The sequence below is a fragment of the Rattus norvegicus genome, chromosome 4 (assembly GCF_021556685.1).
Source record: "Rattus norvegicus strain SHRSP/BbbUtx chromosome 4, alternate assembly SHRSP_T2T, whole genome shotgun sequence".
In the NCBI taxonomy this organism is placed as follows: domain Eukaryota; kingdom Metazoa; phylum Chordata; class Mammalia; order Rodentia; family Muridae; genus Rattus; species Rattus norvegicus.
In genome coordinates this window covers 164,590,120-164,617,998 of record NC_141537.1, presented here as the reverse complement: position 1 = coordinate 164,617,998, position 27,879 = coordinate 164,590,120, and the positions used below count along the sequence as shown (strand labels likewise).

General features: G+C 39.9%; 2 protein-coding genes across 6 annotated transcripts in view; one reads left to right on the top strand and one right to left on the bottom strand.

The window, feature by feature from the left end:
• LOC100909928 (uncharacterized) overlaps positions 1-27,879 on the top strand; it is a 127,471-nt gene that overhangs the window by 88,873 nt on the left and 10,719 nt on the right. For 2 of the 3 annotated variants that reach the window (XM_087659802.1, XM_087659800.1), the window contains one exon: positions 22,485-22,691. The exons of the other annotated variant lie outside the window; for it this stretch is intronic. In XM_087659802.1, coding sequence (XP_087515928.1) covers positions 22,485-22,491 — 7 coding nt within the window. In that variant the 3' untranslated portion in view covers positions 22,492-22,691. Of the gene's footprint in view, positions 1-22,484; positions 22,692-27,879 lie in introns of those variants that run through there. 3 annotated transcript variants of the gene reach the window in all.
• Positions 29-21,081, bottom strand: LOC100362418 (killer cell lectin-like receptor subfamily B member 1C). 3 transcript variants are annotated; one of them, XM_087659816.1, is made up of 7 exons: positions 20,772-21,081; positions 20,281-20,415; positions 18,512-18,615; positions 17,370-17,444; positions 16,768-16,894; positions 12,516-12,625; positions 29-910 (listed from the first exon to the last, which is right to left on the bottom strand). In XM_087659816.1, the coding sequence occupies exons 3-6, from the start codon at positions 18,522-18,524 to the stop codon at positions 12,538-12,540; spliced, it is 303 nt and encodes a 100-aa protein (XP_087515942.1). In that variant the 5' UTR covers positions 18,525-18,615; positions 20,281-20,415; positions 20,772-21,081; the 3' UTR covers positions 29-910; positions 12,516-12,537. The 3 variants fall into 3 exon arrangements, with proteins under 3 accessions (XP_087515942.1, XP_087515941.1, XP_087515943.1); XM_087659815.1 differs by lacking the exons at positions 12,516-12,625; positions 20,281-20,415 and having other exon boundaries at positions 29-892; positions 20,772-21,022; XM_087659817.1 differs by lacking the exons at positions 29-910; positions 20,281-20,415 and having other exon boundaries at positions 11,722-12,625; positions 20,772-21,022.

The window sequence follows — 27,879 nt, the reverse complement described above, 5'->3', positions numbered from 1 at the left end:
CAAATATGATTTTGAATCTAGATCTTGCTTTTCTGGTGTGTTTGAATATTTAGTGTTTGCTTTGCTGGGAGAATTGGGCTCCGATGAGGCCATGTAGTCTTGGTTTCTGTTGCTTGGGTTCCTGCGCTTGCCTCTTGCCATCAGGTTATCTCTGGTGTTACTTTGTTCTGCTATTTCTGACAGTGGTTAGATCGTCCTATAGGCCTGTGTGTCAGGAGTGCTGTAGACCAGTTTTCCTGTTTTCTTTCAGCCAGTTGTGGGAACAGAGTGTTCTGCTTTTGGGTGTGTAGTCTTTCCTGTCTACTGGTCTTCAGCTGTTCCTGTGGGCCTGTGTCCTGAGTCTACCAGGCAGGTCGCTTGGAGCAGAAAAGTTGGTCTTACCTGTGGTCCCATGGCTCAAGTTGCTCGTGGGGGGCTGCTGTTGAGCTCTCCGTGAGGGCGACAACCAGGAGGTCCTGTGCTGCCTTTTCCTGGGCCCCCAGTGCACTGGGGTCCCAGATGGCATTAGGTGTTTTCTTCTAGAGTCAGAAATGTGGGCAGAGTGTAGCTCTTCTGGCTTCCCAGGCATATCTGTGCCTCTGAAGGTTTAGCTCTCCCTCCCACAGGATTTGGGTGCAGAGAACTGTTGATTCGGTCCCTTCTGGTCTGGTGGTGTCTGGAGCACAGGGAACTTGCTGCTCAAGTGTCCCCATCTTCCGGTTCCCAGAGGCCTTATACAGTTTCCTCTTGGACCAGGGATGTGGGCAGAGGTGGGTAGTATTGGTGGTCTCTCCCGCTCTGCAGTTTCAGGCGTGCCCACCTGTCCAGGCGATGAGCTCTCTCTCCCAATGGGTTTGGGAGCAGTGAGCTGTGGGTTGAGATCCATCCTTTAGCTTCTTCCTTCAATCTGAACCTTTCAAGAATTTATAAACTAAATTAAAATTGCAAAATTTAATTTTAGTAAAATGGATGTGAAATGAGTATTCAAATTAGCTCATTTAAAACTTTTAGGTCAGGATTTAAAATAGAGCCATTTATCCATTTCCAGACCTTCTCTTCATGTATTTAATTTAGTCCAATAGAAAAATAACTGTTCTTTTTCCTTTACGAAGTCCTGCATGGATTCTTATAATCAAAACAAAGTTTATTCATGACTTTATTCTTCTACTAACCTTCTAAAGCACTATTATTCTTGGTGAAGTCCTTCCTAGCTCCTCACCACCATAATTCTCTCCATGTAATGAAATATATATACATATATACAATTGATATATGGCCGTTATCAATTCATAAATGATCTGTTTAAAACCCAAGTCTCCACCTAGTCAACACAGCTTAAAGAAAAATTTTATGTTCTACTGAGCAATTTTATTTAACAATTTGCCAATTCTTCTACATCTTGAATGAGCAGCAAAGTAGTTCCTCACACAGAGCAATCAGCTAGACCTTCAGCACCTGGAAGTTTAAAAATAAATCAGCATTTATCCTGATATGAATGGGAGTTTCTCCAGCACTTTAGTGTGGCTGATCTCCCTAAAATAAGAAAGAAGACATGTTCTATTCCTGCCCTCTTCCTGCTGTACCACAATCAACTACACACAGTAGGTGCTTCATTGTATATGTGGGAACATGGCTAATGCTGTCATATGTCAAGGAATCACAAATAATGACAAAGAATTCATTTTATATTTGTTTTTTATTAATTAAATTCAGACAAATTAAACTGTTCAACATATTCATTAAAATAATCAAATGTTCCACTTTTCAACTTGATGTCTGCCTGTCATAGTCAGGGTTTTACTAGTGTGAAAAGAAACCATGACCAAGGCAATTCTTATAAAGACAACGTTTAATTGGGGCTGGCTTACAGGTTCAGAGGTTCAGTCCATTATCATCAAGGAACATGGCAGCATCCAGGCATGGTATAGCATGAGATTAGAGTTCTACATCTTCATCTGAAGGCTGATAGGAGCAGCCTGGCTCCCAGTTGGTTAGAAGAAGGGTCTCATTGCCCACCTCAACAGTAACACACTTCCTCCAACAAGGCCACACTGACTCCAACAATGCTATACTAATAGTGCTATTCCCTGAGCCAAGCATATTCAAATCACACACTGCCTTATAGAGATCATGTACACCAGCAGCCTGAGGCAGCAGGGCCAGGTGCTTAAGCTCACAGATATTAAGGTCACACAGCTTCAGTGCAGTTTCCAGCACCAACATTTATAAGCTGTGTGACTTCCCATGAGTTTGGAACTTTATGATTGTCTTCTCAAACAAAACCATGGTAGTATAGTGTCTTCATAGAGGACTGTTTGACTGAGAGGTAACTCACATTTTCTGTCAACTATTATTCTGGGGAAATTCAAGCCACACAGTTATCTATTGGCTGAATCCTGTTCTCTTGGGCAGCCACACTGCATGAAAGAAATGTGAAGTTTCTACAGTGAACAAAGTATGAATATTGTTCTGTAACATCATATAACATTGATTTTATATATAAACCTATGAAGCAAAAGCTCTTGCCTCACTTAACTAAGACACTGAGTCCAATCAGGCTAAAGAGAAAGCATCAGCTCTGCACAGCCAAGTTTCAGAGCAAACTGATGCAAGCCTGGTCCCCAGGCATCTAAGAAGGGCAAAGCATACACTTGTTAAATCCACTTGTGTACAACTGAGAGAAAGATTAAAGGTGGTTTCATAACTGCACAACACCTCCCTTACCTACAAGGAATATTTCTAACACTCCTAATAGACTGACTGGAGCTCGTGTTGTACTATTTTACACACACACACACACACACACACACACACACACACACACACAGTTTTCCTTCTTAACTAAGCTCGTGCTATAGTGCTATAGCTGGTAGCTATAACACTTAAAATATAATGTGGACAGTGAGCAATGCTAAGTGATCTGTGGTGAAACAAGAGTGTCATAGAAGGATACAGTGCACTGAACTTGAAAAATAGGATCATGCATGTCACTCCTGCTGTGTGCGCTATCCAGGACCAGCCACGACACCCACATACTGGCATAGACCAAATGCTGATGGCATTAGGCAATTGAATCCTGCTGAGAGTGATATGGAATTCGAAAAAGAAACTTAATTACTTCAGCTCTTTACTCTGACTTAGGGGCCATTTGCTGGCCAGACGAAGGGCTCAAAGCTCATTAACTCTTCATGAGTCAAGAGAAAGGAAAACAGAAAGTCAGGCACACAAACATATACCTACATGCAGCCAGTCCCAACTACTAGTTTCATCGATTTCACCAGTGTACATACAGACATATATACATACACATATACTTATACATGTAAATATAGACAGAAAGACAGACATATATACAAACAGTGGATGTATTTATGTACGTGTGTATATATGTATATATGTATATATACACATATGTATGTATATATGTAACCATACATACATAAACACACACATGCATACACACACACATACACACACACATAAACACATTTAGTGGATGGAGAAGAGTCCCAATAGCTACACTTTACACACTTCATTTTCTTCTCTCAACCTCTTTATACCCCTAGGACAAAAAGCTTTCCATGTTAAAACAACAACAACAAAAACAAAAAAAAAAAAACCTCAAAAACATGCCTCATAGAAAAAAAAGTTATACAAGAGGGAGTTACATCAGGATGTTGATAATAAGTTCAAAGCAATGTTTCATCCTATAAGTTCATTATTAGCTAAAAGCAATAGTTTTATATAGCCTTGCTTTATCAAAGTGCATACCTGTGGCTTTATCCTTGGACCTGACCTAGAATGAATGTTTTTCCTTGATCTTTAATTTGTTCCAAGCCTATTCTTCCTAGTGAAATTTATAAGCTTGTAGTGTATGGAAACATACTGAACTCCTTTCATGCACCATTTACTTACTATCCTATGAGGAGAGACACATTCTACTCTTAATTCTAACATTACTATCTTTCCGGCAAAACATCTAAAACCATCTCCTTAAACTTTCTATTATTCTAATTTCCTAAAATTATTTGAATCAGGTCAGGAATTCTCCAAAATCATTAATACATTTGAACAGCATTAATTCACTGCAAGTTCATGATCATGTTGATCATCAGGAAATTTGTCCAATAGGGTGGGCCAAAACCCAAGAATCAATCAGAACAGATTATAGGCAGAAAGGATCTTTGTTGTCCAATCACACAATGTCAGAAAAAAATGAGAATTACAGGTATGACATGCATGAGAAAGCACATCAGCAGCAAGAAGCAATCCTGGGACAAAGCTCTGGGGGCCATCCCTCTCCAGGATTCACTCATTGCAGCCATACAAAATGTTAGACTGTCTCCAGGAAGCTTGCTTGCTTACCACAGACTTTCCTTCATGGCTTCTGCCAGCAAGCTGTATTGATGGATAAGGAGGCAGAAGCAAACACCCCAAATATAAGAAGAATAATGTAGTTAGATCAGTCTAGAATTTCTCCTGAACACTAATGTGACACAGAATGATGAAACCTACTTAATAACTCTAACAACCATATTTCTCATTTTATGTATAAGGATTATTTTACATTTCTTTCTTTTCTCACTCTTCCTACCCCTGAAATTCAAAGTATTTTTGTAAAATAGCATTATTTGCTTAGTTACTATTTAGATTGTTTTTACTAGAATCGAATATTCAGAACAGTCATATTTTAAATGAACAATATACCATAATATAATTATGTTTAACAATCATAAAACATAAGTTTCCTCATCTGTAAAATGACTCGACAACATCTACTTCATACTCATTTAGGAATTATGCAACAATATTATAAATTCAAAAGCATAGTGTCTGCTACAAAACACTATGTGTGTGTGTGTGTGTGTGTGTGTGTGTGTGTGTGTATATATATATATATATATATATATATATAGAGAGAGAGAGAGAGAGAGAAACTGTAAGATCTGTAAGATGTTTTCCTGATTTTACCTTTTATTATGTATTATTTTCCTAACCAAACTCTTTTTTTAACTTCAATCAATCCTAGCTTATTTTTATTGACTTTTTAAAATTTATATTTTAAATGTTGTCCCCATTCCCAGTTTCCCAACCAAAAGTCCCCTATCCTATCCCCCTCCCACTTCTTCTATGAGGGTGTTCCCCCACCCAACCAATCACCACTTCCCACCTCACCACTCATTCTTCTACACTGGGAGGGGGGAGTCCAGCCATGGCAGGACGAAGGGCTTCTCTTTCCATTGGTGTCCAACAAGGCCATTCTCTGCAACATATGCAGCTGGAACCAAGGGTCTGTCCATGTGTGCTCTTTAGGTGGTGGCTTAGTCCCTGTGAGCTCTGGTTGGTTGGTATTGTTGTTCTTATGGGGTAGCAAGCCCCTTCAGCTCGTTCAATTCTTTCTCTAACTACTTTAATGGGAACCTCATTTTCAGTTCAATGACTGGCTGTGAGCATTCGACTCTGTATTTGTCATGCTCTGGCAGAGCCTCTCAGGAGACAGTTATATCAAGCTCATGTCAGCATGCACTTCTTGGCATTAACACTATTGTCTGGATTTGGTGGCTGTATGTACATGGGCTGGATCCCAAGTGGGGCAGGCTCTGAATGGTCATTCCTTCAGTCTCTGCTCCAAACTTTGTCTCCATATCTCCTATGGATATATTTGTTCCTCCTGTTAAGAAAGATTGAAGCATCTGCACTTTGGTTGTCCTTCTTCTTGAATTTCATATGATCTGTGGATTGTATCTTGGGTAATTCGGACTTTGAGGATAATATTCACTTATCAGTGAGTACATATCATGTTTGTTTTTCTGTGATTGAGTTCCCTCACTCAGGATGATATTTTCTAGTTCTATCCATTTGTCTATGAATTTTATAAAGTCAACGTTTTTAACAGCTGAGTAGTTCTCCATTGTGTAGATGTACCTCATTTTCTGTATCCATCCCTGTATTGAAAGACATCTGGGTTCTTTCTAGCTTCTGGCTATTATAAATAACGCTGTTATGAACATAGTAGAACATGTGTCCTTGTTATATGTCAGAGCATCTTTTGGGTAATGCCCTTCAGTGGTATAGATGGGTCTTCATATAGTGTAATGTTGACTTTTCTGAGAAACATCCAGACTGATTTCCAGAGTGGTTGTACCAGCTTGCAATCCCACCAACTATGGGCTTCCCCTTTCTACACACCCTTGTCAGCATGTCTTGTCACCTGAGTTTTTGATCTTAGTCATTCTGACTGGTGTGAGGTGGAATCTCTGAGTTGTTTTGCATTTCCTTGATGATTAAGGATATTGAACATTTCTTTAGGTACTTTTTAGTCATTTGATGGGCCTCAGCTGAGAATTCTTTGTTTAGCTCTGTACCCATTTTTAAATAGGATTATTTGACTCTTTGAAGTCTAACTTCTTGAGTTCTTTGTACATATTGGATATTAGCCCTCTATTGGATGTAGGATTGGTAAAGATCTTCTTGCAGTCTGTTGGTTGTGATTTTGTCCTAATGACAATGTCCTTTGCCTTACAGAAATTTTGCAGTTTTATGAGGTCCCATTTGTCCATTCTTGATCTTAGAGCATAAACCATTGATGTTCTGTTCAGGAATTTTCCCCAGTTCCCATGTGTTCCAGGCTCTTCCCCATGATTTCTCCTATTAATTTGAATGTATCTAGTTTTATGTGGAGGTCCTTGATCTACTTGGACTTGAGCTTTGTACATGGTGATAAGAATGGATGGATTTGCATTCTTCCACATGATGACCTCCAGTTGAACCAGTACCATTTGTTGAAAATGTTATATTTTTTCCATTGGATGGTTTTAGCTACTTTGTCAAAGATCAAGTGACCATAGGTATGTGGGTTCATTTCTGGGTCTTCAATTCTCTTCCACTGGTATATTTGCCTGTCTCTGTACCAATAACATACAGGTTTTTTCACTGTTGCTCTATAATACTGTTTGAAGTCAGGGATGGTGATTCCTCCAGAAGTTATTTTATTGTTGAGGATAGTTTTCACTATCCTGGGGTTTTGTTATTCCAAATGAATTTCCAAATTGCTTCCTAACTCTATGAAGAATTGACTTGGAATTTTGACAGGGATTGCACTGAATCTGTAGATTGCTTTTGGCAAAATGGGCATTTTTTACTATATTAATCCTGCCAATCCATGAGCATGGGAATTCCTTCCATCTTCTGATAACTTTTTCAATTTCTATCTTCAGAGACTTGTATTTCTTGTCATATTGATCTTTCACTTGCTTGGTTAGAGTCATACCAAGATATTTCATGTTACTTGGGACTATTGTGAAGGGTGTCCTTTCCCTAATTTCTTTCTCAGCCTGTTTATCCTTTTAGTTGAGAAGGCTACTGATTTGTTTGAGTTAATTTTATACCTAACCACTTTACTGAAATTGTTTATCAGGCTTAGGAGCTCTCTGGTGAAACTTTTGGAGTCACTTAAGTACACTATCTTATCATCTGCAAATAGTGATGTTTTTGTTCCTTCCTTTCCAATTTGTATCCCTTTGATCTCTTTTCTTGTCTGGTTGCTCTGGCTAGGACTTGGAGTACTATATTGAATAAGTAAGGAGAGAGTGGGCAGCTTTGTCTAGTTCCTGATGTTCGTGGGAATGCTTTAAGTTTCTCTCCATTTAGTTTGATGTTGGGTACTGGTTTGCTGTATAATGCTTTTCCTATGTTTAGGTATGGGCTTTAAATTCCTGATCTTTCCAAGACTTTTAATATGAAGGAGTGTTGAATTTTGTCAAATGCTTTCTCAGCTTCGAATAAGATGATCATGTAGTTTTTGCCTTGCGTTTGTTTACATAGTGGATTACATTGATGGATTTCCATATATTGAACCATCCCTGCATCATGGAGATGAAGCCTACATGATTGTGATGGATAATGGTTTTGATGTGTTCTTAGATTCAGTTTGCAAGAATTTTATTGAATATTTTTGCATTAATATTCATAAAGGACATTGGTCTGAAGTTTGATTTCTTTGTTGGGTCTTTTTGTGGTTTAGGTATAAGTGTAATTGTGGCTTCATAGAAGGAATTTGGTTGTGTTCCTTCTGTTTCTATTTTGTGGAATAGTTTGGACAGTATTGGTATGAGGTCTTCTGGATAAGTCTGATAGAATTCTCCACTAAATTCATCTTGTCCTGGGCTTTCTTTGGTTGGAAGGCTTTTCATAACTGCTTCTATTTCTTTAGGAGTTATGAGATTGTTTAGATGCTTTATCTGATCCTGATTTAACTTTGGTACCGAATATCTGTCTAGAAATTTGTCCATTTCATTCAGATTTTCAACTTTTGTTGAATATAGTAGGCTTTTGTAGTAGGATCTGATGATTCTTTTTAATTTCCTGAAATTCTGTTATTATCTCTCCCTTTTCATTTCTGATTTTGTTATTTGGGTACTGTCTCTGTGCCTTCTGATTAGTCTGGCTAAAGATTTCTCTATCTTGGTGATTTTCTCAAAGAACTAACTCCTTGTTTTGTTGATTCTTTGTATAGTTCTTTTTGTTTCTATTTGGTTGATTTCAACCCTGTGTTTGATTATTTCCTTCCATCTACTCCTCTTGGGTGTATTTGGTTCCTTTTGTTCTACAGCTTTTAGGTGTGCTGTCAAGCTGCTAGTGTATGTTCTCTCCAGTTTCTTTTTGGAGGTACTTAGAAACTATGTGTTTTCCTCTAGCACTTCTTTCATTGCATCCCATAAATTTTGGTATGTTGGGACTTCATTTTCAATAAATTCTAAAAAGTCTTTAATTTCTTTCTTTATTTTTTCCTTGACCACATTATCATTGAGTAGAGTGCTGTTCAACTTCCATGTATTTGTGGGCTTTCTTTTGTTTTGATGTTATTGAAGATGAGCCTTAGTACATAGTGATCTGATAGGATGCATGGGATTATTTCAGTTTTCTTGTACCTGTTGAGTCCTCTTTTGTGACCGAATATATGGTCAGTTTTGGAGAAGGTACCATGAGGTGCTGAGAAGAAGGTATATTGTTTTGTTTTAGGATGAAGTTTTCTAAAATTATCTATTAAATCCATTTTGTTCATAACTTCTGTTAGTTTCTCTATGTCTCTATTTTGTTTGTCTCCATGATTTGTCCATTGATCTGAGTGGGTTGTTGAAATCTCCCACGATGGTTGTGTGAGGTGCAATGTGTGCTTTGAGCTTTAGTAAGGTTTCTTTTTGTTTTATAATATTTTTAATGATGGTGAAAAATGAGAAGCAGCCTGAATGAACAATAACAGATGCTTTGTAGGTTAATTCATGGTTATATACACTTAACATAAAATTATCAAAACATTTATTAGAAAGACTATTTCATAAAAAAGAAGAAAAATTCAATTCACACTTAAAGCATGCATGCTTTATACTCATGTTATAATTGAATGTAGGTTCCTTGCATTTGGAGCATAGATATTCACGACTGAGAGTTCATTTTGGTGGATTTTTCCTTTGGTGAATATTTTTTGTTTTTCCTTATCTTTTTTGAAAACTTTTGGTTGAAAGTTGATTTACTCAATATTAGAATGGCTACTCCAACTTGTTTCTTTAGAACATTTGCTTGGAAAGTTGTTTTCGAGGGTTTTACTCTAAGATAGTTTCTGTCTTTGTCACTAAGGTGTGTTTCCTATATGCAGCAAACTGCTGTGTCCTCTTTACATATCCAGTCTGTTAGTCTATGTCTTTTTATTGGGGAATTGAGTCCATGGATTTTAAGAAATATTAAGGAATAGTGATTGTTGTTTCCTGTTATTTTTCTTGTTAGAGGTGGAATTATTTTTGTGTAGTCTTGCAAGATTATTACTTTCTTGTTTTTTCTAGGGTGTAGTTTCCCTACTTGTGTTCGAGTTTTCTATCTATTATCCTTTGTAGGGCTGGATTTCAAGAAAGATATTGTGTAAACTTGGTTTTGTCATGGAATATCTTGGTTTCTCCACCCATATTAATTGAGAGTTTTGCTGGATATTATAACTTGGGCTTGCACTTGTGTTCTCTTAAGGTGTATATGACATCTGCCCAGGATCTTCTGGTTTTCACAGTCTCCGATGAGAAGTCTGGTGTAATTCTGATAGGTCTGCCTTTATATGTTACTTGACTTGGGTTGGGGATTTAGCTCAGTGGTAGAGCGCTTACCTAGGAAGCGCAAGGCCCTGGGTTCGGTCCCCAGCTCCGAAAAAAAAGAACCAAAAAAAAAAAAAAAGAAAAAAGAAAAAAAAAAAAAAACCAACAACGCTTTGCATGACATGTCATCAAGCTAGCTTTAGCACAAACTTATAACTTTGAAATAATGACATTATGAAGCATAATCAGCTAATAGTTGCTGAAGACTCTTGTACTTGTCCTGGCTACCTTTCAGGCCTCAATAAACACTCTCAGTAATACTATGCGATAGGTACTATATGTTACTTGACTTTTTCCCTTACTGCATTTAATATTCTTTCTTTGTTTCGTGTATTTGGTGTTTTCACTATTATGTGTCTGGAGAAATTTCTTTTCTGGTCCAATCTATTTGCAGTTTGGTAGGCTTCTTGTATGTTTATGGGCATCTATTTCTCCAGGTTAGGGAAGTTTTCTTCTATAATTTTTTGAAGATATTTACTTGCCCTTTAAGTTGGGAGTCTTTACTCTCTTCTAAATCTATTATCCTTAGGTTTGATCTTCTCATTGTGTCCTGGATTTCCTGGATGTTTTGGGTTAGGAACTTTTTGCCATTTACATTTTCTTTAATGAGTGTGTCTATGTTTTCTGTGGTATCTTCTGCCCCTGAGATTCTTCAATCTCTTGTATTCTGTAGGTAATGCTTGCATCTATGAATCCTGATCTCTTTCCTAGGTTTTCTTTGTCTAGGGTTGACTCACTTTGTCATTTCTTTATTGTTTCTATTTTCATTTTTAGACCCTGGATGGTTTATTCAATTCCTTCACCTATTTGTTTGTCTTTTCCTGCAATTCTTTAAGGGATTTTTGTGTTTCCTCTTTAAGGCCTTCTACTTGTTTACCTGTGTTGTCCTGTATTTCTTTAAGGGAGTTATTTATGTCCTTCTTAAAGTCCTCTATCATCATCATGAGATATGATTTTAAATCCAAACTTTGCTTTTAGTGTGTTGGGATATCCATTATTTGCTTTGGTTGGATAACTGGGCTCTGATGATTCCAAATAGTCTTGGTTTCTGTTGCTTAGGTTCCTGTGCTTTCCTCTTGCCATCAGGTTGTCTCTGGTGATACCTTGTCTTGCTGTCTCTGACAGTGGTTTGACCCTCCTGTAAGCCTGTATGTCAGCATCCCTGGAAACTGCTTTCTCCCAACAAGATCTAGGTACAGAGAACTCTGGGACCAGGTCAGCTCTGGGCACAGGTAGAAACCTAAATGGTCTTGTCTCAGACTGCTCCTGTGTGTGTGTGTGTGTGTGTGTGTGTGTGTGTGTCCTTAGGGCTCCAGGCAGAAGAGTCTTACCTCTCCTCCCAGGTGTGTCATTGCTCCTGTCGACTGGCTTTCAGCTTTGGGTACAAGCAGAGACCAGAAGGATCTTCTCCTTGGCTGCTCTGAGGTTCATGTATCCAGAGGGTTCTAGGTAGTTTCCTCTTGGGGCAGGAATGTGAGCAGAAGTGGTGGTCTCCCCTGAGCTCTCAGGATTGTCTATACTTCTGAGAGTCCAGCTCCTTTTCCCATGGAATTTGGATACAGAGAGCTGTGGAACTAGGTCAGCTACAGGAGCAGGCAGAAACTGGAAGCAACCAAACTCTTTAATATTGATAATCACATTGTTTTAACAATATAGGAGTAATGCCACATTGAAAATGTTGCAGTGTTAGTGATATTAGTAAGTCCAAGTGGGCCACAGAGTGCAATGCTGTCTCATGACAATTTCACACATTTTCTATCATCTTCTTGTCAGTCTATTCTCTTGAGTATTACCTCAGTCTTACATATTATTTCACTAAGATTGCTAAACTCTCTGTCAGAAAAGATAGCTGATTTTCCCTAATGATAAATGCTAGGTGTGTAACTGCAGTAGAGCTGAGTCAGAGAGTCTGTTCTGTACCAGGCAATGTGTAAGCCTTTTCTTCTCTGAAGCTGTAGATATCAGCAGGCAAGCTGTCCTATACCATCAACACCAACAGAACCACTGCTTAAAAGCAACAGGTGTCTAACTAATTTGTGTGTGTGTGTGTGTGTGTGTGTGTGTGTGTGTGTGTGTGTTTGTATATTTGTGACTGCAAATGTGTGCCTGTTGTGTGTGGTTTTAAGTGTGTGTGTGTGTGTGTGTGTGTGTGTGTGTGTGTGTGTATACATGGTTGCCACATTAGGTGTTGAGATCAGAGAACAACTTTCAGGAGGTGATTCACTGTCCAGAATACATATTGGGAATTGAACTCCAGTTGTCAGGTTTGTGTAGCAAGTACTTTTACCTGAGGAGTCATCTCACCATCCCAAAGCAATCATTTAAAATTATAATATAACAAGAGAGGCTTATATCTAGAGTATATACAAATTCCAAAAGGAGAAATAAAGTCATTACCTGAGGGGAAAGTTGGAGGGACCTACATGTCTTTACATTGCCATAGACTCTTGATGTTTCCATTGTAAATAGGAGATGGGAAATGTGAACAGACTCTAAGTTCTGTGAGGCTAAATGAACACAAGGAAATCTGTTGTGAATACTCTGCTGTCTGTGTCTACATTCACTCACACTTGCAGTCAACGGTATCTCTCTTGTTATTGAATTCTGCATCCATTAATCCCACATGCTTTCTTTGAAACAGAAAATGTAATACAAGGTCTAATCTGGACTTGTTTTCTTCTCCCTTTAACCATCTGTTTTGAGTTACTCTTTCAAGGCCCAGGGTAAAAACAAAACACTCAAACTTGAATTAAAATTTCATGGACTCAACCCCACCCTAGTCCCAGGAATTATTCTGTGCCACGTTGGAAAAATTAACATGTGAAAATCTCTGATGCTATTTGAGATTAATTGAATTAAAACATCTTTCTGAAATATCCATGTAGTGAAGGGAGTTGTCAAGTGTACAATATTAAATATGGTTTAAATTCAATGTGTTTAAAAATTAAACAACAACTGTGTCTGACACAATAGGAAAAGTAATGAAGACGGAGCCACAAGCCTGTTACCATTGTTCTGAAAGGCCACAGAAATGGACCAATGTTCATCTGAGTTAAGTACTTCTGTCAGAATTACACAGAGTAGAGGACTTGGGTCTATGGGATGTGCTAACTCTGTCAAGGACTTTCATGCCAAAAGACTTAGAGCAAGGACCACAAATGCCCCCAAGTCAGACATTCTCATATTACAAGTGAAAAGGAAGAAGAAAAGCAAGAGTTTCCTTAAAGACACTATGGTGGGCAGAGAGGAATTGAACCAGGTGCTCACAATTACCTGGTAATGGCAGCAGTCTGCTGGATGTGAGTTCTAGGAGACAGGGTGTGTGTGTGTGTGTGTGTGTGTGTGTGTGTGTGTGTGTGTGTGTGTGTGTGTGTGTTTGTGTGTGTGTATACAAACAACATGGAGCTCACACTCATTTCCCAGGACAATGATAATTGTAAAGTGAGGGGAAGCCAGTGGGAGGGTCTCACAGCTCACTTAAGATTCAGTGAAATGTCCTCAGCTGTCTCTGTTAGATAATAGCCATTCCACTCAATGCGAAGTACAGGACTCTGTCTCATACTTCATCTAAACAAAGATTTGAGTAACTGTGCAAGATTTTTCTAAGTTGTCCATCTTGAGTGATTCTATACATTTCTAGAAAAACTAGCAACTCTAGAATATATAGACATTTCAATGTATAAGGGTCCCAACACTTATTTTACATAAGAATTACACAGGAATTTGTTAGCAATGTATGTTCTTGCCACAAAAACTCCTTCCTTTGTCAAGATAGTGTAGCCTTACATGGGGGAATGTGTGACTAAACATACCAATATTAAGTTTGCTCATGGAGCATACTTAAATAAGCAATCTTCCAGTCAATGAAAACTGAAGAGATGAGTTAGAAATATCAATACAGTGAAGAGAAGTCTGGTGTTCTAATTAGAGATTCAAATGATGCTTTGAGGACACTGAACTTCAGCTATAAGTTCTGAAGTCATCTGTGGCTATAAGGAATTCATAATAGATCTGCTAAGAATAGAAGGTTGAGGTAAAGTGGTCTCTAGTAAAGATGCTTACAAATGCCTTTGTGAAACAGTGTGAACTAACTGGGAAAACAATCAGAGATAAGTGCCCTTTATTCATATAAATGTGAAGCAAATGACTACTTGCTGGTTACACAATTTAAGGAGCAACACCAACGACTACACAGTAATGTAGCCATTGTTGAACAGATCAAAAGAAAACCATCCTGACATAGCATTCCTGGAGAATTTGGCTGTGGTATTGAGGTCATAATATCTTTGATAACCTGATTGTCAATATGTGTGTGTGTGTGTTTGTGTGTGTGTGTGTGTGTGTATGTGTGTGTGTATAGACACATGTACATATACATATGTATGTATATATCAGAATTCAGATTTACCTTAATCTTCTCACAATAAGACAGAAAGACACACACACACAGAGACAGAGACAGAGACAGAGAAATGGAGAGACAGAGACAGAGAAACAGAGATACAGAGAGACACACAGAGAAAGAGGCAGAGCATGGATAGAGGAGATTGTAATATGGTGTTGCGTACAATAAGGAGATCGTAAATCAAAGTCAAATGGTGAGTGATTGTGAGTTATGTGAGTTATGTGAGGGCTTTAGAGTATGGCAATAATAAAAGTTATACTGAGGGTCACAAGAATAAAGAAAGATAAATTTTTAACTAGAAGCTTCTTTTTATATCAGACACTTCCAGATTATTAATGGAAATTAGGATGTATAAAAAATAGAGTAAAACATAAGCAATAATACTCTTAAATGTGGAAAGGAACATGATAAAGGAATAGTTTTATCCAAGAAAGTGAAAACATGAGGCAGAAAGTGGCAGCCATGGGTTAAGATCATATGCTGCAGGCTCAAAAGGCAAAGCAGTTGGTGCCATGAGCAGAACAGCTCATCAGAAAGCTACAGGGGCTGTTTGCTCCACAGGGGTGTTGCTTGAGGCATTGGCACATACAGCAGAGCATCTCTGTGGAAAGTTCAGACACTACCTGGGAGGTTGCACCCAAGCCTATTTCAAACCAAGGCGATATATTGCAGAGAAGGGAGTAGGCAACTGAGGCCACTCCCATACTTCATCTCGCAGGGCATCTAAGTAGAAACTTGCCACACTGTTGAGAGCCAGGCCTACCCAAGGCTTTCTCAGATGCCATAATGAAAGGACAAAGGGAATCTAATTCTGAGTCTTTGCCCCCAGGGCAAATTGGCAAGGCCTGTCAGGGCCTGAAGATAGGGCCTCAAATGACTGAATGCTTCAGTTCCTGGGAACTTGACATTTTTCCCCATAAATAGGAGGTCATCAGCCCCAAGACCCCTGTGTGCTCCATTTGTCATGCTCTTGGACTCTCCATGTTCCCTTTGTGCATCACTGCTTGGCTAGCTTCCTGCTGATTTCATCCTATTGTATGTTAGCTCTCTTCTGACTCTGTGCCCTCTCTCCCCCTGGAAATAACATACAAAATGCTATATTTATTAACAAGTTTCCTTGGCATGGCATAAGACATAGCTTCTGCAAGACCTCCCGAGCTCAAGCTCCCCTGTTCTATCTTCTTTACCTCTGGTCCCCTGCACCTTTTGGCTCACGACCCTGTGAAGGAAGAATGACCTACTTGCCAAGGTCACCAGAGAGAGGATACTTCTTGTCAATGAAGCAAAACAATGGGCATGAATGGAGTGTTCTAGTTCATCTATGGACACCATATGTGGATTGCCAGACAGTACAAAGAAAGGAAGGAAGACAGTTGGTTTGAGAAATAAAATAACCTCAACCTGACAAAAATGTATCGCAGAGAAAGATCCCATGCAAAAAGTAAGAGAGATGGGACTGGGACTTTTCAGGTGCTAACCATAGAGAAAAGTAAATAGTAAAAGATGATCCAACAAAAGAAAAGAAAGGAATACTTCTTAAACTAAAGCGTCACAGATACATGAGCTGCTTGGAAAGCAATTTTATTTTTTTGCATGTGTATATGATTATTGTCTAATACCTCAGTTCCAAACATGGGATATACTGTAAAATTCTTGTAAGGGATACCCCAGAAGTCCTCAAAACAACATAGGCTATTATTCTTGATTTTACACAATTACTATTAGGCAAGGCCCTATTGCTGAAAATACCACATATTTTCAGAATAAAATTAACCAATCTGGAATTGACCTGGAAACTACTAAGCTGATAGTAAACTTTCATAATGCTGAAAGGCACTGTGTCGGCTGCTGAGGAAGAAGCCATCACTACTCTTGCCCTACAACATCAATCAGCCACACAAGATAATCACCCATACAATACCGGTATGAGGGTTATGGAGGGTAAACAACTGGTTTCCTATTGGATTTGAGCTCTCCTACTCTACAGGAGGGAACTCACACTTGGTGCTATAAATGTATTAAACCCAGGGCCATGGGCATCATGGGCCCAAAAGAGGAACCTATTGTTGTTCATTTGGTAAAAGGTCAAGATGTCATACTGTTTTCTATGTCCATAGCTTTGTAATCAGCAATGATCAAAGTGCTGAGAGTAAGTGTGTGTGCTCAGCTGGAAGAGGGATGTCCATGTTAACTTCTACCCAGAGAACATCATGGAGGAAGCAGGTGAAAAGAATGTAAAATTACCCTAAAATTCTGTCTTCTCGAAATGGCATGACCATTGTCCTTACAAACTCACATGCTTCAAAAACACGAAAGCATTTATCTCGGTGTGAAAGCCAGTCTTCTGGGCACTTTAACTTAGTTGGACTATCTGGAGAGAGAGGAAGACATGGTGTATTACACCCTCTTCTTGCTGCACTACAGACACACGGCAGTTTTTACTAACACACGCTTTTATTAACCTTTGCAGAAAACAAGATTACTGTTATGACATATCAAATATAAATAGAAAGGAATACACTTTTTCTATTAATTAATTTTAGACAAATTTACCTGTTTGACATAGAGCTTTTTCTTAACTTAATAATCAAGTAGGCTAGCATCAGTAGGCAGTATAGCCAAGTGGTTAATGTCTCAGGTTTCAAGGTTACACAGTTTCAGTGATGTTTCCATTCTTATTAACTACCAATCATGACACCCTCAAGTTTCTATGAGGCAATTTCCTCTAACATAAGATATGGTGATATCGTCTTCACAGATGACTGTTATAAGCCTTGGCTGACGTAACTCCTGGTAAATAGTAAACCTCAGTATCATTCTTGCAAAACTCAAGCCACAAGAATTACCTGTTGTTTCACCCAGGGTCTCTTGAATAAACACTCGGCATGATTCTATTGATGGTTTTTGTATTAAGACTCGCACTGATAAATGAGAAAACAGAGGATTAATGGCAAAATGAATGGTGGAAATGGTGTGTTCCAATTCTCACTCCAGGATATCAAGTTAGTTAAACAAATCTGAACTTCTGGACTGAGAATAAAATATTAGCAAACTGGGCTTAGGGAGGAGTTTGGAGACAGAATATATAAACAAACAAAGAAGAAAAACACAGAACACATGGGTTGGCACCTCTATTTAGTCACATACTATCCAATGGCCTTACAGAAGCCCTTAACTTACTGGCACTGACCTGAATCCTCATCTTCAGAATGAGTATTAGCACACCCTCTCCATGTAAGACAGCTGGTGCCATCGGAGCTTAGAAGCCACTTAAACCAAACACTTGAGCCTTTCAGTTTTCTTTGTTATATTTTTGTCACAATTATAACTTATTTTTCTAGGTTCCGAGTGCATGTGTATAGTGTGTAAATTGGCGGCACTTGGCTCAGAACACACCAGACACCAAATTCTCAGCACAAAGAACATTTATTACTCTGGAGGGATCAGGGTGGGGTTGCCTCTGGATCAGGCAAAGACAGCATCAGATGTTTTTACAAGAGTGAGCTTTTAAGGAAAAAAAGGAGAAGTCTGTGCTAGGATTCGTTGGGAAGTCCTGATTGGCACGTTAGTCAGAATAGTCGAATAATGGATTTTGATGATGGGACCTTGATGCTTTGAAAGCTGGACCTCAGTGATCAGCCTCAGGAATAAGTCAGGCATTAGGAAGTAGCTGAATAAAGGAATGGACATTGGGGGCTTTAGCAAGGGAGAGGGACAGGGAAAGGACAGAATCTGCTGGCGCCATCTTTGTCACGCTTGGGTCTCTTAGAGAGCCTTTCGTGTGTAAGAGCCTCTAATGGGTCTCTGGGTAATTTGGAAGCATGAAGGATATGTGAAATTTCTCACTGGTTATGGAATACTGTCCTGGACATACTCACGTCATTGATCCTCCCCAGGAATCAAGGAGGTCATATCATGTGTAGAGGCACAGATATTTATGAAGGAAACAGAGGAAGAATTCTGAAGCGCAAGTTCATGCCTCACTTACCTAAAACACTCATCTTATCCCAACCAGGGTCAAGACAAGTAGGGTCAGCCCAGTGCAGCTGAGCTTCAGAGCCAACCTGTGTGAATGTGGGCACCGACAGGCATCTGTGAAGTTAAATACGTTGTAACTCACTTAAGTCAGTTGAAGACATCTGGAATAACAGTTAAAGGTGGTTTTGACTAACAAGAACAATCAGATTCAAGTAGAGGGTCTGCTGCAGACAGAAGTCTTTTTCCACCATCTTAAAGCAGAATGTCATGAGATGAATTCTCCATTAGGTTCAACTGTTTGCTTTGATAAAGCAGGACTGAAAGAATAATGCTTATGCATGTATTATGTACAAAGGAGCATCACCTTAATCAAACTGGATAGATGTAAAGGTGGGCTGACAGCCATTAGTGCTGTCCAGAAATAAATGATCTGTCCTGTTCTGGGAAGGGAGTCAAAGCATCTTTAAGGAGGGTCTTCTTTTAATCAAGAGACATTTTGGTGCCCAGTTTTGTGAGAATTGTGACTTTCAGTGCTAATGACAAGATTCTTCCATTCACTGCTCTCTACTATGACCTCCATTTTACATAAAAGGCATGGCATCCAAGGAGAAGCATCTCATGAATCCAGACTGTGTTTTCAGAATTTCAGTTGTCTTAGTTATTGGCTGAGTTCCAGACTCCCTAGTGGATAGATGAACTGAAACTGGCTAATACCAGACTCAGTATAATGTATACATTGTCACACACACACACACACACACACACACACACACACACACACAGAGCACACTATATAAAGTGGCTATTGCTTTCAGTGTTCTTTCCTTAAATAGAGTACTTTCATAATTTCTTTTAGTTGTGCTCTGTTCTGTTTCTGAGATCGGGTTGTCCCTTAGTCCAGGCTGACTATTAACTCTCTGAGTAGCTGAAGATGACCTTAAGCTCCCGATTCTCTTGCCTCCACATCCCAAATGATAGGATTTTAGGTGCACACTACCCACAACTCATAGAAAAAAGAGATTATGAGTAAAGCACTTGGCATCTGCATCTCAACCCATCCCCAACTGAGGCTGGCTATCATCACAGAGGAGGGGGCAGAATGACTGCAGAGCCAGAGATGGTGGATAATTGAAATGAATCACTGTCTTCTACACACATCAGGGCAGTTGCACATATGAGCTCACACCACTTGTGGTAGCCTGAACAAGACCTTCGAAAGCTCAAGTCAGGCAAAGGCCCAGCATGGTAGGGGGGGAGTTGGGCATGGTGTTTCAACCCCAATTGGCAACTGATGACTGCCAGGAGTGGGAGAGTCAGTTTTATTCAAGGAGGCCCTAAGAGGCCTAAGAGGCCACCTGTGCTCCAGGTCATGACCTTAAGCCCATGCACACACTGGCAGTGCAGACTAGACTCAGTGGGAAAACAAAACCCCAACTTTTAGCTTTTCAAGTCCCTTCTTCCACATTTGCAGCCATAAACACTGAAAACAAACTCTTGCACCTATCACACATAACTGGCTCCCTCAAATCCCCCCTCTAGTTAGCATATCCCTCCACCTTTCCCAGACCCTCTGTAAAGTTTATAATAAAGCTTATTTGGTGACGTCTTTCTTGGGGCTTTTTTCCTGATTAAAGAAAAGTCTGTTAATTTAATAGTTTCTCACAGGCAGCCTTAAAGAGTTGTGGTTCACATTCTTGACACAATGTAGAAAGGTTAAATTTAAAACACTGCAGTATTATAAAAGGAAGCTCAATTTTGTCACAGAACCTCATACCATACCATGACCACTGTAGACAGATTTTCTGCCTCTGTGTTTGTTCTTCATCCATCCCTAAGTCATGGCACCCTTCATCCACGCCTCCTGTCAGCCTTCCTTATTTCTGACACACAGGGTGCCAACTCCAGTGCTCAGTGCTAGAATGGGCATAGAGAGGAGTCATGGCATTGATGCTCTGTAGAAAAGTTTGGACTAGGCAAGATGCCTTATAGTGAGTCTGTCTGCTAGAAGCATCCCTTTCCTTGTAGATGTAAATTATCCTTTCTTCAGGGCCTGTGACTAAAGCCAAAAGGAGTAGCTGCCCAAGTTTCACACCGACTAACTGACTAAAGATGGAACCGATGAGCTTTTTATTAATCCAAAGTTGTAGCTGTCTACACTCTTCAGCACTGACAGACATTTGCTCCCCTTCAAAGGAATAACTTAAAACTGTAAGAAAAATCATAACTCTGGAAGATATTCCAATGCTATAAAGAAAAATCAAGTTACTGACCTCGGGGAAGAGATGGAGGTGATGCACACTGAATCCCCGGAGTCTTAGATGGCTTTAAACCAAGGTAGACCCTTGCTGTGTCCATTGCACATGGGAGATGCTGCAACACTGAACTGGTGAGCAGAGACAAACTCCAAGGTCTTTGAGGCGACATGAGCAAAAGGAAGTCCTCTGCAAATGTTCTGCTCGGTGCCCACACCCACCCGCTCTTGTGTCTGAGGGTTCCTTCATAGTTACTGACCTTGCTGTCTGTCCTGCTCACACAGCTTGCACACTAATGCCTTTTTTTCTTTTCCTGTATTCTTCTCTCATACAAAACATACTGACTACAGCCTTCACTTCTTTCCTCCCAGTTTCACCCCCACCTCCCCACTCCTCCAGATCCACTCCTTTGTTTCCCTTTAGAAGTGAGCAGGCCTCCCAGTGATATCAACTGAATACAGGACAGCAAGACACAGTAAGAATAGGCACAAAGCTTCTTATTAAGGCTGGATAAAGAAACCCCACAGGAGGAAAAGGGTCCCATGAACAGGCAAGAGTCAGAAACACTCCAACTCCAACTGTTAGAAGTCCCAGAAGAACACCAAGCTAACAGCCATAACATACGTACAGAGTGCCTAGTGCGGACCCATGCAGGATCTGTGATTGCTGCTTCAGTCTCTGTGAGCCTCTATGAGCCCTGCTTAGTTGATTCTGTGGGCCATGTTCTCCTGGTGTCCTCTATGCCTCTGGCTCCCATAATCCTTCCTCCCCAGCTTCCATGGGGTTCCTGAGCTCTGCCTAATGTTTGGCTGTGGTCTCTGCATCTGTTCCCATCATGCCTTACTGTCTTAAGAAAAGAAGGTGTAACATGTGGTCTCCGTTTGTTCTGATTCCTGTATCCATCTGTTTTGAGTTATTCTCTCAGGGCGAATGAAGCCCAAGAAGAATGAAATATAACATTCTTCCTCTATTTAAATTTAAGTGACTGCTTAAAAAAGTATCATCCATCAAGCTACAATATATTATTCTATGTTGTAAAAGTAAAGTTTAATATATGAAAGTCCACGGTTGTACATGACATGAGTTGAAGCTCTGAGGTCCTCCTGAAATCTCCATGCTGTGAAGGAAGCTGTGGAATGCAGAAATGTCGTGAATGTGGGAAGAACTCACGACTGACACAACAGGAAAAGCACTGAGGGCAGAGCCCCACACGCTGCTCTGCCTTCTCCTGAAGGTCCATGTGGATGTAACATCATTCACCTGAGTGAAAGGACTTCCTCTCTCAGAGCTGGAGTGGAGGACTGGGGTCTATGGGATGTGTTAACTCCTCCAAGGTCTAGAGCCTTAGAGCAAGGGCTACAAACGCCAAGTCATAGGCTCTCACATTACAAGTGAAGAAGAAAAGCCAGGGTTTCCTTAAAGTCGCCTTCTGTGGTCAGAGTGGAATTGCACCAGGTGCTCATCATTACATGGCTGACAGCGGTCAACTGGCTGTGAGTTCCAGGAGACGAGGTGTGCACACTCATAGCATAGGGCTCAGACTCATCTCCCAAGACCACCGATGTGTTAGAAAGGTCAGGAGAAGATGGCTGATGCTCTTAGCAGAAAATCCAAATGGTGCTATGGGTACACTGAAGTGTAACTGAGTTCTGAAGGTGTCTGTGGCTTCTAAGAATCCACAATGATGCTGTGAAAAGTAACAGTTCTGAGGTGTGATGTTTTCTTTAACAGGTACTGACAAAGGTGTGAAGTGACCAGAAATGTCAAGAGCCTCATGTGTCTGTGGGCAGCATGCAGCATGCAGCATGCACTAACCTGAGATCATTTTGCTTGATAGAGAATCTGGAGAATGGCTTTGAATATCTGTGTAATTATTTACACAGCAAAAATCCTATAATCATTATTGTACTTACAGAAATAAAACCCTCTGAGAATTCATACTTGGGGAATTTATCTAGCCATCTCACTTGGATAGTGGATGGGAAGCAAAGTCACCAATTTTGTTAAAGAACTTCAGTTTCAATCTGTTGCCCAAGAAGGCATCTTCAGCCACCCATCCTGGAGAAGCCAGTAGTGCGTACATGGGACAGGAGATCAGAAAATGGAGACTTCCTCAGTGTGGCAACAATGGGAGGAAGAACAGAGATTAGTGACCCTGACCCTGACCCTGCCAAATCAGTTGTGGAGCCCACAGAACATAAAGGAAACAGCGTGTTCCAAGTGCACTTCCCAGGCAGGTTCTAGGGAGAGTGAGACATAAGGAAAGATTTGAGGAGTGTCTTTATTTCCACCTGGACTGACTGGTGAAAAGGTCCCAGGGGTGAAGAGCAGGTGATTTTCAAATGCTTAAGCCACTGTGAGAACTGCAAAGGCACACATGCCTTTGATCCTGGCAGAGGCAGGTAGATTTCTGTGACTTTAAGGCCAGATTGGTCTACAGAGTGAGTTCTAGAACAGCCAGAGACATGTAAAGGGACCTTGTGTTAAGAAACAACAACAAGGACCTATGAACCTGAACCTCGATAATCCTGGCCCACAGCTCCCTGCTCCCAAACACTGTGGGAAAGAAAGCTGATCTCCCAGACCTGTGCGTAATCTTGAGACTGCAGGGCCAGCAGAGACCACCACTTCTGCCCACCTTTGCCCACATCCCTGGCCCAAGAGAAAACTGTATAGGGCATCTGGGCACAGGAAGATAGGGGCAGTCAAGCTGCAGGAGCCCTGCAGTCCAGACTGTGCCTGGATCTGAACTGACTTTATCAAACAGCTCCCTGCACCCAAATGCTATGGGAGGGAAAGCTAGACCTTTAGAGGGGCAGACATGCCTAGGAAACCAGAGGAGACTGCACTCTGCCCACATTTCTGACTCTAGAGGAAAACACCTAACACCATCTGGGCCTCCTGTGTTCAGGGACCCAGAAGAAGGAGGGGCAGGCCCTTCTGGTTTCGGCCCTCACAGAGAGCTGAAAGCCAGTGGACAAGAATGACAACACGCCTGAAAGTAGAACACTCTGTTTCCATAACTGGCTAAGAGAAAACAGGAAAACAGATCTAGAGCACTCCTGACACACAGGCCTATAGGACAGTCTAGCCACTGTCAGAAATAACAGAACAAGGTAATACCAGAGACAACGTGATGGCGAGAGGCAAGCACAGGAACCCAAGCAACAGAAAACAAGCCTACATGGCATCATCGGAGCTCAATTCTCCCACCAAAGCAAACACTGAATATCCAAACACACCAGAAAAGCAAGATCTAGATTTTAAATCACATTTGATCATGATGATGGAGGATTTTTTTTTTTATTAACTTGAGTATTTCTTATATACATTTCGAGTGTTATTCCCTTTCCCGGTTTCCGGGCAAACATCCCCCTCCCCCCTCCCCTTCTTTATGGGTGTTCCCCTCCCCATCCTCCCCCCTTGCCGCCCTCCCCCCAAAAACCTAGTTCACTGGGGGTTCAGTCTTAGCAGGACCCAGGGCTTCCCCTTCAACTGGTGCTCTTACTAGGATAGTCATTGCTACCTATGAGGTCAGAGTCCAGGGTCAGTCCATGTATAGTCTTTAGGTAGTGGCTTAGTCCCTGGAAGCTCTGGTTGCTTGGCATTGTTGTACATATGGGGTCTCGAGCCCCTTCAAGCTCTTCCAGTTCTTTCTCTGATTCCTTCAATGGGGGTCCTATTCTCAATTCAGTGGTTTGCTGATGATGGAGGATTTTAAGAAAGACATAAAGAACTCGCTTAGAGGAATACAGGAAAACACAAGTAAACAAGTAGAAGCCCTTAGAGAGGAAAGACAAAAATCTCTGAAAGATTTACAGGAAAATACAATCAAACAGGTGAAGGAATTGAAAATGAAAATAGGAATAATAAAGAAACCATAAAGGTAGACAATCCTAGATATAGAAAACCAAAGGAAGAGACAAGGAGCCATAGATACAAGCATCACCAACAGAATACAAGAGATAGAAGAGAGACTCTTAGGAGCAGAAGATTCCAAAGAAATCATTGACACAACTGTCAAAGATAATGTAAAACAGAAAAAGCTACTGGCCAAAAACATACAGGAAATCCAGGACTCAATGAGAAGATCAAACCTAAGGATAATAGGTATAGAAGTGTATGAAGACTCCCAACTCAAAGGACCAGTAAATATCTTCAACAAAATCATAGAAGAAAACTTCCCTAACCTAAAAAGAGATGCCCATAAACATACAAGAAGCATAGAGAATTCCAAATAGATTAGACCAGAAAAGAAACTGCTCCCGTCACATAATAGTCAAAACACCAAATTCACAAAATAAAGAAAGAATATTAAAAGCAGTAAGGGAAAAAGTTGAGTAAAATACAAAGGCAGTCCTATCAGAATTACACCAGACTTCTCAAAAGAGACTATGAAAGCCAGAAGATCCTAGACATATGTCATACAGATCCTAAGAAAACACAAATGCCAGCCCAGGTTAGTGTATCCAGCAAAACTCTCGATTAACATAGTTGAAGAAACCAAGATATTCCATGACAAAACCAAATTTGCACAATATCTTTCTACAAACCCAGACCTACAAAGGATAATAAATGATAAAGCCCAACACAAGGAGGCAAGCTACGCCCTAGAAAAGGCAAGAAACTAATTGTTTTGCAACAAAACAAAGAGAAGACAAGCACGCAAACATAATCTCACCTCTGAATACGAAGATAACAGGAAGCAACAATCACTATTCCTTAATATCTCTCAACATCAATGGACTCAATTACCCAATAAAAAGACACAGATTAACAAACTGGATACATAATGAGGACCCAGTGTTTCGCTGCTGACAGGAAACATACCTCAGAGACAAAAACAGACACTACCTCAGAGTAAAAGGCTGGTAAACAACTTTCCAAGCAAATGGTCTGAAGAAGCCAGCTGGAGTAGCCATTCTAATATCCAATAAAATCGACTTCCAACCAAAAGTCATCAAAAAAGATAAGGAAGGACACTTCATATTCATCAAAGGAAATATCCACCAAAATGAACTCTCAATCCTAAATATCAATGCTCCAAATACAAGGGCAACTATACCCATAAAAGAAACCTTACTAAAGCTCAAAGCACACATTGCCCCTCACACAATAATAGTAGGAGATTTCAACACCCCACTCTCATCAATGGACAGATCATGGAAAAAGAAATTAAACATGGACATAGACAGACTAACAGAAGTTATGAACCAAATGGACTTAACAGATATTTATAGAACATTCTGTCCTAAAACAAAAGGATATACCTTCTTCTTACCACCTCATGGTACTTTCTGCAAAATTGACCATATAATTGGGCACAAGCCTCAACAGATACAGAAAGATAGAAATAATCCCATGCGTCCTATCAGACCACCACAGGCTAAAGCTGGGCTTCAATAACAATAAGGAAAGAACACCCACATATACATGAAAGTTGAACAGTGCTCTACTCAATGATAACCTGGTCAAGGAAGAAATAAAGAAAAAAATTAAAGACTTCTTAGAATTTAATGAAAATGAAGGTACAACATACCCAAACTTATGGGACACAGTGAGAGTTGTGCTAAGAGGAAAACTCATAGCTCTGAATGACTGCAGAAAGAAACAGGAGAGAGCATACATCAGCAGCTTGACAGCAGGAAACAGAGAGTGTATCCAAATTAACAAAATTAGAAATGAAAAGGGAGACATAACTACAGAATCAGAGGAAATTCAAAAAATTATCAGATCCTACTACAAAAGTCTATATTCAACAAAACTAGAAAATCTTCAGGAAATGGACAATTTCCTAGACAGATACAAGTTACCAAAGTTAAATCAGGAACAGATAAACCATTTAAACAACCCCATAACTCCTAAAGAAATAGAAACAGTCATGAAAAGTCTTCCAAACAAAAAGAGCCCAGGCCCAGATGGGTTCAGTGCAGAATTTGATCAGACCTTCATAGAAGACCTCATACCAATACTATCCAAACTATTCCACAAAATTGAAACAGAGAGAGCACTACCGAATTCCTTCTATGAAGCCACAATTACTCTTATACCTTAACCACACAAAGACCCAACAAAGAAAGAGAACTTCAGACCAATTTCCCTTATGAATATCGATGCAAAAATACTCAATAAAATTCTGGCAAACCTAATCCAAGAACACATCAAAACAATCATCCATCATGACAAGTAGGCTTCATCCCAGGTATGCAGGGATGGTTTAATATACAGAAAAATATCAGCATAATCCACTATATAAACAAACTGAAAGATAAAAACCACATGATCATTTCATTAGATGCTGAGAAAGCGTTTCACAAAATTCAACATCCCTTCATGATAAAAGTCCTAGAAAGAACAGGAATTCAAGGCCCATAAATAAACATAGTGAATACCATATATAACAAACAAGTAGCTAACATTAAACTAAATGGAGAGAAACTTGAAGCAATCCCACTAAAATCAGGGACTAGACAAGGCTGTCCACTCTCTCCCTACTTACTCAATATAGTTCTCGAAGTCCTAGCCAGAGCAATCAGACTACAAAAGGAGATCAATGGGATACGCTTTGGAAAGGAAGAAGTCAAAATGTCACTATTTGCAGATTATATGATAGTATATTTAAGTGATCCCAAAAGTTTCACTAGAGAACAACTAAAACTGATAAACACCTTCAGCAAAGTGGCTGGGTATAAAATTAACTCAAATAAATCAGTAGCCTTCCACTACACAAAAGAGAAAGAAGCTGAGAAAGAAATTAGGGAAACGACACCCTTTATATTAGTCCCAAATAATATAAAATACCTCAGTGTGACTTTAGTCAAGCAAGTGAAAGATCTGTATGTTAAAAACTTCAAGCCTCTGAAGAAAGAAATTGAAGAAGATCTCAGATGATGGAAAGATCTTGATGCTCATGGATTGGCAGGATTAATATAGCAAAAATGGCCATTTTACCAAAAGCAATCTACAGATTCAATGCAATCCCCATCAAAATTCCATTCCAATTCTTTATACAGTTAGATAGAACAATTTGCAAATTCATGTGGAATAACAAAAAACCCAGGATAGCTAAAACTATCCTCAACAATAAAAGGACTTCAGGGGGAATCACTATCCCTGAACTCAAGCA